This window comes from Amphiura filiformis, chromosome 12, assembly GCF_039555335.1.
Source record: "Amphiura filiformis chromosome 12, Afil_fr2py, whole genome shotgun sequence".
Lineage (NCBI taxonomy): Eukaryota > Metazoa > Echinodermata > Ophiuroidea > Amphilepidida > Amphiuridae > Amphiura > Amphiura filiformis.
In genome coordinates, this window is record NC_092639.1 from 43,091,254 (window position 1) to 43,112,380 (window position 21,127).

The 21,127-nt window shown below is 37.9% G+C and overlaps 1 protein-coding gene across 1 annotated transcript in view; it reads left to right on the top strand.

Moving 5' to 3' along the window:
• Positions 1–603: 603 nt before the first annotated feature.
• Positions 604–21,127, top strand: part of LOC140166248 (cleavage and polyadenylation specificity factor subunit 3-like) — a 34,151-nt gene continuing 13,627 nt past the window's right edge. Inside the window, 9 exon segments of the mRNA XM_072189654.1 lie at positions 604–712; positions 5,921–5,984; positions 7,699–7,796; positions 8,671–8,722; positions 8,725–8,801; positions 9,568–9,745; positions 12,481–12,570; positions 16,856–17,006; positions 18,002–18,129. Of these exon segments, the coding sequence (XP_072045755.1) occupies positions 639–712; positions 5,921–5,984; positions 7,699–7,796; positions 8,671–8,722; positions 8,725–8,801; positions 9,568–9,745; positions 12,481–12,570; positions 16,856–17,006; positions 18,002–18,129 (912 nt within the window). The 5' untranslated portion in view covers positions 604–638.

Below are 21,127 nucleotides of genomic sequence, written 5' to 3' on the forward strand. Positions count from 1 at the left end.
CAGAAAAAATAATTTTCCCAAAATTATTTTCCCAGATAAAAACATTTTTCCCCAGAAAAAATATTTTCCCCACAAAAAATATTTATCCTACATTTTTGTAGAAAAAATATTTGTTCCAGCAAAAAATATTTATCCCAAAAATTTTTTTCCAAGAAATGTAACAAATTCCATAGTCCATAAGCCCACCGATAAAGCCCATTCCCTAAATAAAGTTGTTAATTTATAAATTTATCATTGAAGAACGTTAGATATGCATGTATGGTACAATCTTCAATCTTTGAAGTAGCCAAACCTTCTCCTGTGAGGCTATGGACAGAGTGAAAAACGGGTATATTTTTCTTCAAAAGTTCAAGCTGATTGAAATAACGAATCATGGTTTCTTTACATACCAAAATATATTATTTTTGTAAATTAAATCAAAATACCAAAATAAATACCAAAATATAGTTAATCAACTTTTCAGAAATAGGAGAAAAAGGGGGCGCAATGAGGGTTCTCTTTTTTTTTTCTTTTTTTCTTTCTTTTTTTTTTTTTTGGACACCCTTTAGTAGTTATACTAGTTTGCCTTCGAACTCTTCGCTTCGCCGGCGGGTGGTGCTGCATTTCAAATCAGAAACATTAACACACAAAAATTCAAAATGGCAACCAGCAAAAGGAAAACAGAAAATCCAATTCCTGAAGAAGAAAGTGACCGACTAATCGTCCGTCCTTTGTAAGTACAGATTTAAAGCAATTTAATAGCCATCGGAACATATTTCGCATATCATGACATAATTTTGGAGCATTTAGGAACAGTAAATCACAATAAACACGAAGGTTTTTTAATTGCTCGTGCATGATTGTCGTGTGTGGTGCAAAATTTGGAAGCTTGCATCATGTGCATGCCATAAACACATGTCTTCTTCTTCTTCTTGGTTGAGTCGGTAGATACAGATTATTAAACTGCAGTTCACCAACTTTTTGGGTCATGGTCGTGGATATATGGTGCGTGTCTCTATCTAATTGTTCTGTTTGGTTGCACTGTTGAGCTAGTTCGCAAGTAGACTGCGGAACTCAGTCCTCAATGATAGTCAGTCATTTATCTTTTGGTCGTTATATGACTATCATTTGAGGGACTGAGTTGTTATAATATATCTTCCGAGGTGCAATTTCAGACAATAGCTGGGGATTAGTGGGGCAGAGGTTATCTATTGTAGGTATGCTCATAAAATTTTGAAGTTCAATTTTTTTAGCTGAAAGTTCTTTCATTTGAAAGAGAATCAAATTACCTAAACAATAAGGGGTCAATCATGTTTCTAGTGCATATACTTTTGAAGTTACAGACAAAAATAGTGTCACCAAATTGTCCAAAATTTTGTGTGTGAAATTGTGACAGCAGGCACATGTACAATGTACACTACTGTATGTGACCCCAGATGACCTCCTATTCTTTACTGTAAGAAAGCTGTTTTGGATGGTCTTGATTTACACACAAATTGCTTTTGAGCTAAATCGAGTGTCGACTTGGTGGAACATGGATTGCACTATGTGATAGTTTATGAATCCATTATTATCCCAGTACCAACATAAGTCAACATCACTTAGGTTTTGGTTGTCAAAATTAATTTTTAGTAATTTTTCCATTGAGCCCCACAGTAAAGCCATTTTTGGACCGTACAGGCACATTCCACTTCCCTATGGACGAATAGCGCCACCTATAGTGTGAGATGTGAGCCTGGCTATCTATTGAATCCTTTCATGACCACTGAAGCATAGTCAAGTCTGCCAAGGACACTCGGCACAAATTGAAAGACCATCACAAAAGAATGCTTGCATGTCAGGTCATCGACACCAATTTGGTGTTTGTTATGACACAAATTTTGTGTCTGTTATGCACCTCGAAATATGTACCTTAAAGTCTGTATCTAGTTCGCAAGGCAAACTTAAATAAAAAAAACCGGGCAAACAGACACATCATTTATCGGTATGACATTTTCGTTATTCGTGATGCCCTATCTAAGTTTGCACTGAAGTGCCATCTCAGTTTTGGTTAGTCATGCCAGCAAGACTTCAGTCTTTATCATAAACATAATGACATCTACGGACCTGAAGTCTTGCAGCGGTACATAGGGATGCACTGTACGTTTAAGAAATCCAAACTTCAAGCATCAAGAAATCAAGTTGTATTTGTCAGTTTTACCTCAGAGATGCTGTAGACCCTCTCTACACAGTGTAGAAACATCACAAGTAGAATGCTGCTCAATATTTATAAATCCAAATCATGAAAATCAAGACATTTTGCAGAGCAATATTTTGACCACTTTTGCACTAAGTAAATTACTCCCAGGAAGATTGCAGGTTTTGCCAACTCAAGGAATTTTGAATCCACCCAAAAGATGAGATCAATGTAGATCAATTACCTCAACTTTGTGAGTATAGACTAGTACAGGGATTAAAATCATCCAAGCACGCTCAAACCTTGGTACAATGGGATTAAAATCATCAGTGCATGCCCAAACTGTCCTTGAGAGAGTTCCTTAGCTACATCCTTAGAGCCCAAAATGAGCCCACATATTGTGATGTTTCTTATTTGTGGAATAGATAGCAGTAGAGTGAACTGTAACTCTAGGTACGACGAGTTACAGTTACTGGAACTAAGTTTTGGTGCGCCGACTTGGATCATGTGCTGATGAATTTTTATTTATTCTGGATAAGTAATGGAGTACATGTATTTATTACACTTTTTAAGCATAGAAGTTTAGAAAGGAAAACGAGCAAGGTACACCAACTTGATGTGGGGAAACAAGTAAAATACAGACTAGACAATATGCAGGGGGGGGGGGCAAAACCAGCAAATGTAGGCATAGGAAGTAAGCAAAGTTCGATAGCCAAAAATTACCAGTTCCAAGGCTCACAAAAGTGCTAAACCTGCAAAAACAACAAGGATCAATAGTAATACAAACTGCACTAGAACAAGTGATGAAAATCACTGTGCATATAAACAGACACGCTAAACCAAACATCCAGAGTAGGCACAAAACAAGCAAAGTTCGATGGCCAAAAATTGCCAATTCCAGAGCCCACAAAAGTGTCAGGAAAACAGTACACTGGAAGTGATGAAAATCACTGTGTACATAGCAGTCAAACACTAAACAGACAAAAAACAACCGACGTTTCGAGCAGATAAACTGCTCTTCTTCAGGGACAGACAACAAAATATAAAAGCAAACAACGAAAACTACATGCTGTAATTTAAAAACAAATTCAAGTCAAAAACTGAAGGCAAGTTCAAATAGAACTCAGTAGCAAACAAGATAAGCTCAGAGCAAAATAAGCATGTCTTACTTCAATGAAGCACAGTTTACTGCTCGTCCGTTGGATTCACCATTACCCACTTTTTCATAGAAGTTTAGGTAAGAAGTACAAGAAGCTGTGTAATTAATATTATGACAAACATGCATCTATTTAAGCTACAGGAGCCTTGTATTTTTTAGTACAAACTCTAATTTGAAATCATGCAATTGCGTTGCACTAGCTTTTTGTATACACTTCGTCCCATACCGTTGTGCAGAGCTACTACGGTATGGGTTCCCTGTACTACTGTTGAGCCGGTTCTGTCAATTGTGCTTGCCTTGATTGTTTCTTCTCCTGTTGTGTTCCACTCCCTAATTGATCTTGGAAAATAGCTGTACTTGTACATGTGTTGAGTCTTGCATAGATTGGTTTATAATTGCTGCTGTTCTTCTTCCTGGTTCTTGTTTCTTTTATTAGCTCCATATGGTCGTTCTTGTTTATGCCCACCATGTTGTTTGTTATCTTATACATCATTGCTAGTCTTGCTTGCTTCCTTCTATCTTCCAATAAATCCCATCCTAACTCCTGTATCATCTTGGTCACACTACTTCTTTGCTTAAAGTCCCCCATGCAAAATCTGGCAGCCTTACACTGCACGGCTTCAAGTTGATTTATTGCCCCATCCTGGTATGGCCCCCAGACTGTGCTTGCATATTCGAGTATTGGTCTCACTAAAGCCATATGCAGTTTCTTTAACTTCCTTGGTGCAGAACCATAGGTTTCTTCTGAGACAACCAAGCACCCTGTTTGCTTTAGAAACTGTGTTTTTCCTCTGTGTATTCCAGTTGAGCTTGTTATCAATTTCTATTCCCAGGTATGGGTGCGATGACACTTCTTGCAGTTTTAATAAAAAAAAGTATATAATCCATATCCGGAGGTTGCATCTTGTTGCTAATTTTCATTATGTAGCATTTTGCTGCATTGAAGGACATTCCCCATCTATTCTGCCATTCTTCAAGCTTTCTCAAGTCATCTTGAAGAGTTTGAAGGTCCTGCTGTGTTTTTGCCTGCTGTGTAGATAACGCAGTCATCCGCAAACATTCTTGCCTTGTTTGTAAGGTTATCTGGAAGATCATTTATATAGATCAAAAAATCCAGTGGTCCTGTGACTGTACCTTGTGGTACGCTGGAAGTAACTTTCTTGGTTTCAGATGTGATCCCATCGCAAACAACTCTTTGAGTTCTTTCTGTTAAAAAGTGACGTATCCATTTGTGTATGATATGTGTATAATATGTGATACAGATGTCAACCCTGTCCAACCGAAAAATGATGGCAACATAAAGTTTGTTTGTAAGAAGAGACAGATTTAGATCAATAAAATGTACCTTTTCAATGATTCTACTTGTTCAGTAATTCTTCCTGTTTATTAGTGAACGCTCCCATTTAGTGATTTACTCATCTAGCGGGGATCCTCTCTGCAGTTTAATTGCAAAGGCCGATGAACTTCAAACTTATGTGGATTGGATATGGTGGTTTGATATGCTGTATAGATTTGTGTCATTTGCATATTTGTGAATATTAATGAGCTTATTTGCAAATGGTGGCCTGATGTGCTGTATATAGTTTTGTGTCATGTTATTTACAAATTTATGAATATTAATCATGAGCTTATTTGTGTTGCATATTATTTGTATTTACAAACACCTATGTGTGGGGGCCACCTTAATTACGAAGTGCGTAATTCTAGTTTGAAAATAAAAAAAAAATTGTGAAATAAAATTTTATTTTTGAATGTTTTCACCATCAGAAATCTAATGCACGCGGGGGACATAAGACAAACCTAAATTTCTTTTTTTGGCCCAAGTAGCAAATAAAAATACCTGTTCATGATTTCCATAAAACCCACTTGAGAACGAGTTTCTAGTACAAAATTTTGAACGTTTGAAGACTTGTTCTCAAGTTGTAGAACCTTCTGTGCAAGGGACTGTGGGATTTATTATTGACAACCTGTTTAAGGGGGTACTACACCCCTGTCCAATTTTGTGCCTATTTTTGCATTTTTCTCAAAAATGATAGCTCATTGGTGACTAGTAAGATATGTATATTATAGGGGCAAGGACTACAACTACTGCACTGACAATTCAGCAACTCAAGGCAAGTAGTTATTGATTTTTGATCAAATATTGGTTTTCCCTCATTTTTGACTGTAACTCCACAACTGTTGTCTGTGCTGAAATAAAATTTCCAGTATAACAGTAGTCCTTGCCCCTATAATATACATCTTATTTGTCACCAATGCGCTATAATTTTTGAGAAAAATGCAAAAATAGGCACAAAATTGGCCATGGGTGTAGTACCCCCTTAACCCATCCATACATCATGTGATATTGCTTACCTGTATGTTCATATCATATCTTGTGGTGAGAAATGATTACAAAATGGTGGAGTCAAGATTTCTTCATGCTGTAGGCTAAGCATGCAGCTATGCATACAATTTTAAAATGAATAGTCACTTGCACTGTAGTTGTTGAAACTCTGCAGCAGAGCCCTGGGGTTTCATTTACTGCAGCTGATTGAGAACACTGACACTTCAGGATGTTGGCAATAATGTACAGTGCAATATCTATTTATTTATTTGATTTTCAGAGGAGCTGGACAAGAGGTTGGTCGATCATGCATTATGATGGAATTCAAAGGAAAGAAAATAATGGTAAGCTAATGTGAAGCCTAAATATGGGTGGGTGCAGTGTTCGAAATAAGCACTTATCCTCTTGTCCAAAAATCACTGGGGACAACCATATTGAGATATGTACTTATCCTCTGGACAACCACGATATTTTACCTCTTAAATATGACACATTTTGGGGACAACCAAAATGTTTTGAGAACAAGCAGAATTTATGCTCTAGTTGTCCTCGGGACAACCTCTATATTTTCCTTATTTCGGACACTGGGTGGGTGGATGGGTGTGTGTGTGGGAGGGGGGTTGCGTATGCATGTAATTGGCCTCAAACATGGAAAATAAGTTTTATGGAACTTTACATTCCAGTTGGGGACATATTTCTACTACCCGATATGCCCATGGGGTGCAATTTCTAAAACCTGCATAATGTATAACAGGGCATAGAAAAGGGTGGGAATGTGGAAAAGCAGTTCCCAGAAAATCGCGAGAAGTGGCACAAAATAAGTGGGGTGACTTGTAATTGCTACAATTGTCACCAATTTGTATGAAATCTGAGGTACCCCAGGTATACAATGTACATGTTATGTGACCATCCACCACATCTGAGCCCGGATATCGCCAGTGCCACTATTGAGATATGCTCCATTGAACTTAACAACAAACAATAGGAAACAAAGGATTTATTGACTGTTTTATTGATTTTTCACTACTTAAATGTCAAGTACTATAGACATGATATACATGATTTTAAAGCTAATTTCAAGCAGAATATTTTGGTTGAATATCTCAAAAATGATGATTGGCGACTTCAGGGCTCAGTTGTGCTGGATGGTCACATATGTATTACTCTTAGATGTTATGGTTTTTTTTATTGTGTCATAATAGTGCATCAAAATGCTATTTTTGTATCCAGAAAAGCTTAATTGACCCCTAGTAATAAAAACAAAATGATGTAACTCCCAGAAAAATTCTGTCATTCGCTCAACTATGCTTGTTAGTTCCCAGAAAGGCAAAATTATGGCATGTACTTTAAAAAAAGTACATGATCATTATTGGTGATATATAAAAATAGTCCCTGGTTCATAATCATCTTTCAGGTTAATGAAAGTTGATGATTTCAAGTTTCTGCCTGCATTTGCTTTTTCATTTTAATAGCCAAAACTTGTGCCTGGCCGAAGATCGAAGATTCCTTAGCATTAACCGTTATCTGCTAGATTTCGGCTGTTAATGCCTAGATATGCTCGACATAAATAAAAGTCCATTATCTGAAAATTGAGATGGAAATAATCAACATTTGAATGTCAAAATGTCAGATATGCCCTGCTGCTCATTTAAGCACTCAGTTGTAGGTGTAGAGGATTAGGCCAAAGAAAATTTGTTTGCTTGTCCTTCCAAGACAAGAAATGGGGTCGGTATAGGTCAAACCAAACATTTTATTTGTCTACATGTAAACATAGTCAATAATTGCAATTTAAGGATTCCCTAATAGTCTTGTTGGAATAGCCGGCACCCTCGGAAATCAACTTCTAATCAACGTCTCTAGATTAGAAAATATGTGTAGAAAATGATTATAAGCTAAATACATGTAGTAAACAATACAAAAAAATGCCCAAGGGGTCAAATTTCATACAACAGCCCTGGCAAATTTTGAAATAGCTATGCTAAATACTATTTGACTCTTAACAGTCTTTATAATATTACTTGTATTACCGGTACCGTACGTGTATTTGTATTCTTTTAGCTTGATTGTGGCATACATCCAGGGAGAGATGGACTGGACTCTTTACCATTCTTTGATATGATTGATCCAGAACAGATTGACCTGTTACTTGTTAGTCAGTAAGTATTGTGGTTCTTCCATTGCAATTTGTAAGAGTACAAGGTAGAGATAAAACTATGACCATTAAGAGCCACCTCTGCCTTGGCACTGCATTTGAGGTGCACAGTAGGAAGTGTTGTTAGTACCGTAACCACCCGGGTATAAGCCCACCTTCATGTATAAGCCCACCCCCTATTTTTCAAAACATTCTGGGAACAAGGGTGCCCAGTACTAAATTTTGGTCAAGTTCTTAAATCAAATCAATGCTTTTCTCTCACATTTAAGAACAAATATAAAAAATAACATTCCACACTCAGAATTTTAAGAAATTGACATAGATGATATAAATTACTGGTACATTGAGTTTCCACAAGTTCAGTACAGTGAAGACAGGGCAGGCTAGCCAAACCTATTTTGTGAACTGGAATATGGTTAGAATTTTGGGGGTAGGATAATTCTTGGATCCCAAACCAAGCATGAAGTATGCCTGAGTCATGTGTTGTTTAAGATTTAAGCATTAATGGAGAATTGATATTGAAATTTTGTTCGCTTATAAAAAAATAATTATTTCAAAAATGTAAGTCACTTTGACAAAAATATCACTGCCAGATTCCTATTGCTGCAACCCCAAGAGGTATACTGCTGCCCACCTACTTTGTGGTTATCGGTGCAGCACCAGTGATTCTGATTTGTGTCCTCTAGAGTACCCACACAGGTAATCCTGTGAAGTAGCTGCTTGGCAGTGTAGCTGGGGGGGTTGGTGGAGGCATCAAAAATAATCTAGTATTGTATGATTCATGTAACTAATGCAACCACAAAGTTTTATCGTTAAACATTTTTACTCTAATATTTGTAATAACTAAATCTCATTTTGTTTCTCTTCATATACTACAGCTTCCATTTAGATCATGCTGGTGCTTTACCATATTTCCTCAAGAAGACAAGTTTTTTCGTGGACGTGTGTTTATGACCCATGCCACAAAAGCCATCTATAGGTGGCTATTATCAGATTATGTCAAAGTCAGGTAAGCAAACATTCACCCTCATACCCCACAAAGGTTTGACCTCCTGAGAGGTCCCCAGTTCGAATATATTGTATCACACTTATGTCCAGTGGTGGTGACAAGAACTTTTTACCGGGGGCATTGGGGGAGGCAAAGTGAGTTTTCACGGGTCACGTCCTCAATAGGAGGTTATTATAAACGCACACCCACATGCCCTGAATGCACAAATACTTTTTGTCTGTATATCTAACTGTTACTAATCTATGTGAATGCAATATTTTAGATGAGAATTGAAATGGCAAGGTTAATTTTATACTTATATTGATTTCATTCAATCCTAATTCACACAATCTCAAATTTGACATAATATGAAGCAAAGTTTTGTGTAAGTAGGAATAGCATAACCAGATATCCTATTTTGAATTCTGTCAACATGAAAAATAATTGCAGAATACTGGGCACCATTATCAAATTAGGGTTTGGATTAGTGTATGAGTTTTGGGTTAAGGTTAGGATAGTGTAAGTGTTTTGGGTTAAGGTTAATGTAAGAGTTTCGGGTTAGGGTTATTAGTAAATAAGGGTGGTACCCTATATTCTATAATTAGCCAATTACGAAGGCTTGAATTACCCCATAAGATCAAATCCCTAAACAATATAGAATGGTAACCTCACCAATAGATGCTTTCATCATTTTGTGAAAGAAATTTAAAATAAATGAAGAAATAGGAGTCTTATGTTACATTTGTGTAATATTTGCTATAACTTATATATATTTTTGTATTTGCAGTAACATTTCCTCAGATAAGATGCTGTACTCGGATGCAGATCTTGCTGAGAGTATGGATAAAATAGAGACCATTAATTTCCATCAGGAGATAGAGGCCAATGGGGTTAAGTTTTGGTGCTATAATGCTGGTCATGTACTAGGAGCTGCTATGTATATGATAGAGATTGCTGGAGTCAAGGTTAGTGGTTGAATATTAAAAAAAAAGCTCTGGATGTGCTTTATTCATTGATGAAGTACCTTCTGTGATTATGGACCATGTTGAACCGGATAGCAGATCGGCGCAAGTTATTGAAATGGAAGAAATGCATTGTGGGAAGTGTAAGATGCATCACATGGGTATTCGCTGTAGAAGTGATGTAATGATCGGATTAACTACCATAGCAATTACAGGCCATGCCGTTTGAGGCGAGCGATCGCTCTCGCTCGCCACCGCTCACCCTAACTCAATTTCTAGCGAGTGATTTGAAATTCGCCAAAGACACTAAATATCGCTCGCTGCGAATCGCCCAAAATTGAATCCAATATCAATTTACATGCAAGTTTCAGCACTTCAGTGTATCCTGTATCCGATCTACCGTAATAGTTAGCCTTAAACCCTGGATACGAAAGAAAGGTTGTGAAGCTTTGTGAACAGTATGTTATGGGCTATTACAGAAATAAAAGGTACATACCCTATAGAAGACAAATTTGACACATCTGACCTCGTAAATCAAAAAAAATTTATTTTGGGAATCCCAAGTCTTCTATAGGGTAGGTGCCGTTAATTTCTGGAATAGCCCATTATTCCAAAAAAAAAAATTTTCATAATGCAGAACCATTTCCGACCACGCTAGTAGATGCCATAGTTAAGTAGTGTTTGAGTTGGTGTGGGTGGGGGAGGAGATATAATTATAGATAGTCGATAACCGATAATCACTGATCAATCAGTTATCAACGCTCAGTTAAATTCTAAACCCTAACACGCAAATGATGAAACAGACTCTCATGTTCAAATGGCTAAGGATGATATCCTTGTGGATACTGGGGGGGGGGGGTATTGATTATCGATAATCAATTATCGATTATAGATAATCAATAATCGATTATAGATAATCAATAATCGATAATCAATCATTTCACAAAAATTTATAGGCCTACGCAGCCGACAAAACTGGGAATCGCTAAGGATGATTTCCTTCTGGGTGGGGGGGGGGGGGGGTTGTGCGTGGAATTAATTATGGCTAATTAATTATCGATTATCGATAATCAATTATCGATAGATAATCAATAATCGATAATCAATCATTCAATGTATAGGCCTACGCAACCGACAAAACTGGGAATCGCTAAGGATGATTTCCTTCTGGGTATGGGGGGGGGTTGTGCGTGGAATTAATTATGGCTAATTAATTATCGATAATCAATTATCGATTATCGATAATCAATTATCGATTATCGATAATCAATTATCGATCATCAATCATTAGTTTATCAATATCCAATGTTTAAAAATGTATAGACGTACGCAACCGACAAAGCGGGATATCTGCATTAATTTGAAAATATGATTTTCTCCAAAGTGCTAGAAAAGCACACTCTTTGACCATTTCTATGCACATCGTATCTCTTGCAACCTGAAGGAACGAAATTTATTTCTTGGTATAAAATGAAAAATATTTCTGATTTTGGTTGTCAATTTCAAACTTTTTTATATCAATCATCATATCCGTGGGCACGTGGTACTCTATTTTGAAAGCCGTCCGAGTTTCCATTTTGACAAACGGATAAAAACAAAAATAGTTTTAACATTGTCATCTATGGAAGAAAAATCACAAAACTGCCTTTTTCTCAAGAAAAAAAATTGGGACTCGAAGATAAATTTTCTTCAAACTCGTTTTTAAAAATATTTATATATGCTTAATAACTTAAAAAACGGAAAAAAAATCCAAGTTGATACTCCACGTAAATGATTTCGTATACGCTAATCCGAACCCAAACCTAACCATTATCCTTCTAATAACCCTAACCCTAACCCTAATCCTAATTTTGTCTAAATTAAGGCCTATATGATGAAGAAATAACCAAACTTTATTAGAATATTGGAAACTAACTCAATAATAGCCTCATACCCCCAACTCTGCCTGCTGCTTTAGCATCACTCTCGAATCTCTGTTATTGAACTGTGACAGAAGATTGATATGCAACCTGTCAGAGCGTCCGAAGTTTTGTGTCACGTGACCCTGCTCTGTATGGGCTATTACAGAAATAAAAGGTACATACCCTATAGAAGACAAATTTGACACATCTGACCTCGTAAATCAAAAAAAATTTATTTTGGGAATCCCAAGTCTTCTATAGGGTAGGTGCCGTTAATTTCTTGAATAGCCCAATATTGTTTCATATTAGTAGCGAGTGATTCGATTAAAATGTAGAGAGTGATTCGACCACTCGCCTAGCATCATGCTAGCGAGTGATTGACCACTCGCCTTTAAAATCTAGACGGCAAGGCCTGAATTATAGATGAATACAATTTATGAATAGATCGCCCTGCACTACAAGCAGGCTGCACTCTTATAGGTGCGAGTGATCAGTGTAATATGCATATTCTATAGAATTACAATCCAGGTCTTTATCCCTGTTCATTGACATCTGTGGTTCAATGCATAGGTACCATGTGAACGTTGTAGTGCAGGGCGATATAGTCAAAAGTTGTATTCATCTATGGCAGTCTTACGTCACTTCTTCAGCAAATATGATCAAGGTTAACCGTTAATGGTTAACTGTTGGAGAGGAAGGATGAGTGTCACTCTGGTGTATGTCAGTGTGTGATTCCCAGTAGTTTAGGAGGATATAATATGGTACATGACCTATAATGTTAAGCTGTAGTACCTAATGCACACTTTTACATGTATTTTTGACATTTCTCTAATACAGATCTTGTATACTGGAGACTTTTCCCGACAAGAAGACAGACATTTAATGGCAGCTGAAATTCCATCCATCAAACCGGATGTCCTTATAATGGTAGGTTCATAAACAAGGAAGCTATGTAAATACACATACTCTTGGAGTGATAACTGCAGGCTGATGACAATATCAGTGAAAATGTGAAATGGTACCACCAATTATAAGTCTAATACTGCTTTTAATGACTTCCTTTCTAGCTTTGGAATTAAATTTGAATGTGGTGTCACCCCCCCAAAAAAAAACACACCAAAAATCACAACAACAACCAATAATAGTACCACCAAGCAACAACAACAACAAAAGATTGTCTCTAGTATCTGCAGCTGGAGGGACTAAAACACTCAACCCACCACTGCCAGTCCCAAGTCGGAGGAGGTTGCATAAGACTGAAGGAACTGCATGACAACAGGATATAGTATAACCTGGGCTTGATAAACACCTTAAAGACTGCATGTCCTTATAAGGTTGATGCAGATCAAGCCAAGTAGCTGCCACACTCAGCCAAGGTTTTTAATCTCAGAATGGCTTTTAGATTTAGCAGTCCATACATTGCAGCAGGACTCAAAATACACAGGGGCTAAGGGTGACAAAGTTGCTCTCATGTGGGGTTGTGTGGATACATATGTGATGTGATCAACAAAATCAGTCGGAAGTCGGAAATATTGATTTTAAGATACAGCTATTCCTATTGTTTTGGAAACTCTTTTAACTGTTAATATACATGTAACTAGTTGGCCAATTTCAATGGGGTTTGCTTCAAAATGTAGCTCTGCAAATGCTTGTTACAATCCAATAAGAAACTGAAAATTGAACATGACCGACTTCAGACTGATTTTGCTTGATTACACCACATATAGTCTGGTGCCGAAACCCAAAATATTGTCTTAACCCAAAAGTAGCGTCCGCACAATGTTTTTTTGTTGTTTCTATATCGTCAAGACCTACTGATTCAGAAACTGACTGATGCCACCTCAGCACCCTTGGGCATTTCGAGATTTCCAAGATGGCCTCCAATATGGCAATCATCACATATAAATAGCCATATGTCAGCTATATAAGCAGGCATGGTGATGATTTTGGCGTCTTTAAATAGGTTTTAGGGGTTAACGAATTCATATCTGTCCTTATATAAACCATTGAAATCTTCTTCCACATTGAAATCCAATATGGCCGCCAAAATGGCCGCCGCCACATAATAAATAGCTACGTATCAGCTATCTAAACAGGTATAGAAATGATGTTAGTGTCTTTAAATATATTTTAGGGATCAATGGATTCATATGTGTCCTTATATAAACCACTGAATTCTTCATTCACATTGAAATCTAATATGGCCGCCAAAATGGCTGTCACCACTACATTTAAATAGCTATAATAAGCTCTCTTAGCAGGTATGGTGCTGATGTTGATGCCTTAAATAGGTCATAGGGGTCAATGAGTTCATATTTGGCACATATGTGTCCTTATTTAAAACATTGAAGTCTTTATTCACATTGGAATCCAAGGAGGCCGCCATCTTACATGAATGGGTACATCTGAGTGTGCTTAAGAGGTATAACAATGATATAAACAGCTTTTATTATGTTGAATGGGAAGATGTGGTCACTTATTCATCAGATTCGTCATCATAATCCTTACAGTTTTTGTCCTGGTTTAACACTGGCTCTAGATGCTAATTTACAAATACGCTTGTTTTACATTTTCAGCAAATGCCCCGGTTGTTGGTGGCAAGGTTTCAAATTAGGTGTGGTTGTCACTTTCCGTTTTGTAATTTTCGACAACCAAGTGCTGTAGTAATAATAATAATAATAAACAAGCATTTACTATAGCGCCCAATACCCGAAGGCTTCTAGGCGCTTTACAAAACAACTATAAGAAAAAGAACATATTAAAAACTACCAATACCTTAAACATGCATACAAGTATATACAGCCATTGCCATGGTAAACAACAAGAATAAAAGCTAAAAACACATTCATTTAAAAACAATGTCATTATAAAAAGTCACAGAAATGCATTAGACACTAGGATTATTAAAAAGATGGGTCTTGAGCTGACGTTTAAACTTACCAAATCGCTCACATTATCCCAGTTGACTGCTTGCATCGCATGCTGCATCAAAGGTGATAGCCTCTGCAATTATGTCATCCACAGCTTGCTCCATATCACCCAACTTCTAACTTATGGCCCTTTAGAAGCACTTTGATAACAGTTGCCTTTCCAATGTGCCAACGATATGCCACAATGTCACAGCCAGGGAGGATATGAGCAACCAGAAGTTGTGGTATTGCATAACTTTAATGTTTGCACTCTTTGATCTAGTATCTTCCATAGAAAGGTTACAGGTAGTAATATGTGGGCAACATGTGTCATCACACATGACTTTGATATTCTCAATCCCTTGGTTGGCAATAAAGACAACCTGCTGGGTTGTCTTCGCATCATCTTCGCATGGTTCGTTTTCATATAATTAGTCCGCTGGATCACAATACCCAAATTGACTTCTTGTGGAACAGTCACAGCACATCGATGAGCTACAGTGTTAAATTTGTTTGCTGAAGATCTTTCACAAGATCCCAGATATGTTGACAAATGATGTCGATGATCTGAACATTGTTCTTAATGCCATTAAGTGTGATTTGCATCTGTTGACCAAGCTGATGTTGAATACTGGCATGTTTTCCAGCACCTTTGCTGAATGCCTATACAAAATGCTTGCCACTGCAATGCATGCGGTATTGTATTCGTCAACATCTCAGCTTGTGTACACTGATTTGTCAAAATTCTTTCTCGTGAATAGTGCCGAAACCCAAAATATCGTCTTAATCCACACAATGTTTTGTTGTATAGTGTGTATTTAGGTATTGTGATCCAGCGGACTGAAATGAAAATAAACCATGAGAAGCTGATGTTATTATGTCCCAGCAAGTTGTCTTCATTGCCAACCAAGGGATTAAGAAGACCAAGTCATATGTGATGACACGAATGCGTTCCTGTTGCTCAAATATAGCTACATCATAGCAATCTTACCTGTAACCTTTCTATGGATGGGAAGGTATTTTCAAGCATACAATAATAAATATTTCAGCAACCGCAAAGAAACATGTATATATTGTACTACAACTTCTGGCTGCTCATGCCCTCTCTGGTTGTGACACTATGGCATATCTTTGAAGAATTGGTAAGGCAATTGTTATCAAAGTGCTTCTAAAAAGGACCATAAGCTAGACAAGTTGGTGATATAGACCAAGCAGTGGATGACACAATTGCAGAGGCTACTTTGTTGTAGCCAACTGGGGCAATGTCAGAGGTTCAGTACAGCACTTGAATGTCAAAAGTTGCAAACGGAAAGTGAATGACAACCACACCAAAATTGAATAACTTGCCACCAACAACTGAGGCATTTCCTGAAAATGTAAAACGAGCTCATTTGCAAGTTATCACATGGAAGCGAGCATTTTCTTTCCCCCCGATCATCCACCTAATCTGGATCCATGTCAGTTGGGGTGGCTGAAAGATGAAAACAAGCCTCTGACACCTGTGGCATTACCAGATAATGTAGTTGTACCTGATGAATAAGTGACCACATAAGCCCTTTTTATATAATCAAAGCTGTTTATATCACTGTTATAGATCTTAAGCACACTCAGCACTCAGACGTAACAATTCAAATATGAAATTCGTTGACGCTGAAGCCTTTTTAAAGGCACTAACATCATCACCAGAGCTGTTTATATAAGCCATTTTATATGTGATGGTGCCAGTTTTTGGCGGCCATATTGGATTTCAAGTTGAACGAAGACTTCAGTGGTTTTGATAAGGTCAGATATGAATTGGTTGACTCCTAAAACCCATTTCAAGACTCTACATTCATCACCATACCTGTTTATATAGCTGATATATGGCTATTTATATGTGGCGGTGGTCATTTTGGCGGCCATATTGGATTTCAGCGTGAATAAAGACTTCTGTGGTTTAGATAAGGACCAATATGAATTCGTTGACCTCTAAAACCCATTCAAAGACACTAAAATCATCACCATGCCTGTTTATATAGCTGATATATGGCTATTTATTGTGTGATGGCAGCCATTTTGGCGGCCATCTTGGATATCTCGAAATGCCCAAGGGTGCTGAGGTGGCATCAGTCAGTCTCTGAATCAGTAGGTCTTGGAGATATAGAAACAAGGAAAAAACATTGTGCGGACGATACTTTTGGGTTTTTGGCTTGGGCACCAGACTAATATAGGGCTTTTGTGTGGGGGTGTTTCTTTAAGGCTCTGTTCACAATCATCTGTAAATGATATTATGCCTAAATTTTGTTTGTAACCTTTACATACAGGAATCTACATACGGTGTTCATATTCATGAAAAGCGTGAGGATCGGGAGTCTCGATTCACTGGCACTATCCACGACATAGTCAACAGAGGAGGGCGCTGTCTTATACCAGTATTTGCACTCGGAAGAGCTCAGGAATTATTGCTTATTTTAGGTATGGTAAAATCTGTTTCATTTATTTTAGAAATACACTAAATTAAGCGGTTGTTCAAAATAAACATGTTTTTACATGTACCATCCTATCATAGACAGTGCTTGGAACAAGAAGGGCCCTCAGGCCAAAAGCCTCTCAAAATTGCAGCAGGCTGGCCAAGATGTTTGAATTTTTTCACCAAAGTCGGCAAGACAGACTCATTACTGAATTCACATAATACATGACATTGCATGTTGTTGATTTGTGAGTCTGTTACATATCACAATTTGAGTTGGGACTTGTGATAATTGTTGATTCAAATCCAAAGATTCTGGCTTATTTCAAGCACTGATATGATATTTTACAGATATTGTTTATATCTGAATGTGTTATATTCATGGAAGTAACTTAATTGGCACAATTTGATTTTTTGAAAAGGGGTGGGGGGGGGGGGTCTCCTAGACCTCCAAAAGTTTTTCCTGGTTCAGATATTCTTTATTCTAAGCCCTGCAAAAGAGTTACTGCATAGCGGGAAATTTTGGTGGTTAATTTCAGAACTACAAATTTAAAAGACTGCAAAAATATTTTTTAACTATAGACCACTTGACATGTGATGTCATTGCCCGGCAGTATGTGCGCAAATTACGGCAATGTCCATTGTTCTTTGCCCTGCAGTGTGCGTACGCATCGTAGTTAGACATTATACATTATTACCAGATTGCTATTGCTGCCAACTGCAGAGGTACACTGCTGCCCAGCTACTTTGTGGCTACTTTATAGAGTACCAGTGCTGTACCAATCTAATGTACCAGAGTGTGTACTGTTTGTGTGATTCAAATGTATGTACTCTAGACCCACATAGAGTACCAATGAAGTAGCTGGGCACTGGTGTACCGCTTGGGGTGACAGCAATAGGAATCTGGTTGTGTATTTGAGAAAGTTATGAAAGTGATTACAAAGTTTCTTATTCAATTATATCTATGTTTACTTTGTTATATATTCTTTTATTTTTTCAGATGAGTATTGGTCAAACCATCCCGAGTTACACGACATTCCAATTTATTATGCATCATCCCTCGCAAAGAAATGTATGGCTGTGTATCAAACGTACATCAATGCAATGAATGAGAAGATTAGAAGACAGGTAAACACATATGCACACACCCTTCACACACCCCACCCCTTCACACACAACCCCACACTCCACAAAAACTACCAAAGAAGTGTCTGGCTATATATCAGACCTACATCAAGGCAATGAATGAGAAGATAAAAAGACATGTAAATGCACACACCCCCAAACACACCCCACCCCTTCACACACAACCCCACACTCCACAAAAGCTACCAAAGAAGTGTCTGGCTATATATCAGACCTACATCAATGTAATGAATAAGAAGATAAAAAGACAGGTAAATACACACACCCCACAAAAGTTAGCAAAGAAATGTCTGGCTATATATCAGACCTACATCAATGCAATGAAAGAGAAGATAAAAAGACAGATAAATACACCCCCCCCCCACCTGCACACACACCACAAACACTAGCAAAAATGGCTGTATGGACTATCCAAGTGCAATTACACAAATATGTGACGTGTCATGTCAAAAGGAGACACTTTTGGGCAGGTTATCAATTATGAGGGTTTTACATATCTTAAATATAGAGATATTTTGCTCCACAACGCCATTTTCCCCAATGAAATCGAACATTCCTAAGCGAAGATATTAACATCGTAAGGTATGGTATTGAAACATTGGAAATTGAGATATCGGCCTTTAAAAATATTATTGACAATGTTGAGAGTAGGAATTACCTTCACAAAATGTCTCAGAAAATACAAGATGGCAGTTATATTCTGGTCTGAAACTATCAGACAATATTTTTAACATTAATAACATCACAAATTCACAACAAACCCAAATTGTGAAAAAGTCACTCCGGATAGATTTTTGGCTATTTCTCCATTTACGATGCTGCCCAAAAGTGTCTCCTTTTGATATGACACGTCACATATGTCTAATGTGTGTGTCCATGTTTGCCAGTGTTTACAAAAGCACACCCCATACAAAGTGATGGTGCCCACACTCTCTGTGTGAATTTTGTACATTCACACGAGACATTCACACTACCCCCATTAAAATGATAAGACCTTGTCCCCCTTCTCTGTTGTTCTCACCTTTGTGTAGAGTTCCACACCTAGTATATCCTGGATACAAGCCAGTCGTCTCTGTTGCACCACCCAAATATGCTGCATGCTGATGGCATTGAGTAGACGCAGTGTCAGTGAGAGTTAGTTTCATCATTTCAATTTTATTCATAATACACATAATACACACGACCAGCAGGCTCAAACATCTGCAGGCATAATATACAACGGCACAAAACAACAAAATATAAAAACAGGTTATAAAGAAAAACATCAAAAAATATTTTATATTAGAAAGAATATTGCATAAAAAAGTTGACAGGGGCCCGCCCGAAACAATTGCACTAAAAAGATCAAATATGGTCTACATTGCATGCAGGAGGCTCGGTATAATGCAACAGGTTACCTCAACTCCTCAGGTTTTCCTCTTACAGTGTCTTGTCATCTCAGATCGTTTTCAGGCTGGCAGATATTTTCTTTTCTCAGCTTTACTTCTTGGCTTTTCTTAGGCACTGCATATTGTCCTGATCCCACTCAAATATACAAGTTTTTGAACCGAATGTACCATAGAGTGGATGGTGTTCTGTGGTTAGTCCTGGACTGAATCATGGCATGAAGTGCCAGATGTCTAGCCTCACTTCACATTTCCAGGGGTGGAACCATTTCAAGACCGGAGGCACTGCTGACTTACTACAACAGTCTCGATCTACATAAAAGAGTCGCGGCTCGGGCTCGCTGGCATCCTTGTATCTTTTAACGATACATTGGCTCATCTGTTACAGACTTGCACCCTCTCATTTAGTCAGCACACAGTTCACAACTTCCCCATTCTCATTCGCCACATTTGTCATCCAGTTGTGACCTGCTGTAATGATAACAGACAACATTAACACTAATATACATTTAACCTGACATGCTAATCAGGTAACGATAGGGTACAACCAAATAAAATAAGTCATGAGAAGTGCATGTTACCAAAATAATTCCCCATAGTGCTGCACCAAAAATTTTGTTTTGTTTGTTTGTGTTTGCCGACCAATCAAGTTTACATACAAGCCTCGGGTTGTCCCTATGAGGCAGGTCGCACTGGAGGCGTGACTGCAAGTGGGACTGATATATTTAGTTGAGGGGGTGCCGGGTTCATCAATGTCAAATTGAAGGTATAGGTATTGCATTCTTTTTGTGTTGTGAATTGACTCAACAACCTTAAATTTGATACATACCTTTTTAGTCAAATCCAACTTCAAGATCCTATCATATGTGGATGTGATGGCCCCTTGGATCTCGTCCACATGTTGCAATACTTCATTCCCATGAGCTGTCTCAAACCAAGAAGCCAGTGGTACTTGATGGTAAGGCAGTGATGGCTGATACTCACCTGCGGATTGTGACCCTGTAAAGTACTTGCTGCCTTTTGTGCAGCTCACAGGCTGACAGATCACATTCCTACCCCATGTCTCATTGTGCAGCTCTTCCAAGGCAGTCCACATGCATGTGGAACTATTGCCAAGAGTCAAAGGTTTCATCAGAGTTACACACTTTCTGTCCAAGGCCAGTTTAGATTTAAATATTGCTGGGAATTGGATGCGGTGAGCTGGATCCAGCTGTTTAATCAGCTCTGAATTCCACAGGCAATGTGGCATGTTGGAGCACTTTAGTTGCTCTCCAAGGTCGGACACTTGAGGGGAATTCCCCACATACACAGAGGAGCCCATACAAAAATCCACTGCCTGAAGTAGCTGAGTGGTTTAGGAGGGGAAACAGCATATTTAGGTGGGGTGAGGGATTGGAAGAACCAATTCTGTCCAAATGTGTTTCTAAACTTTCCCTCGCTGTCGTACAAAACCTGGGCCACCCATTCCGAGTCTCCTTGGTGCATCACAGTGCGAAACTGGTTTGGGAGCAATGGATCTGCAGTGTGAAGAGTGAAGTTGCAATCATGGGAGAGAAGAGTTGGAATTTTAACTTTTGACACCATAATTACACCAC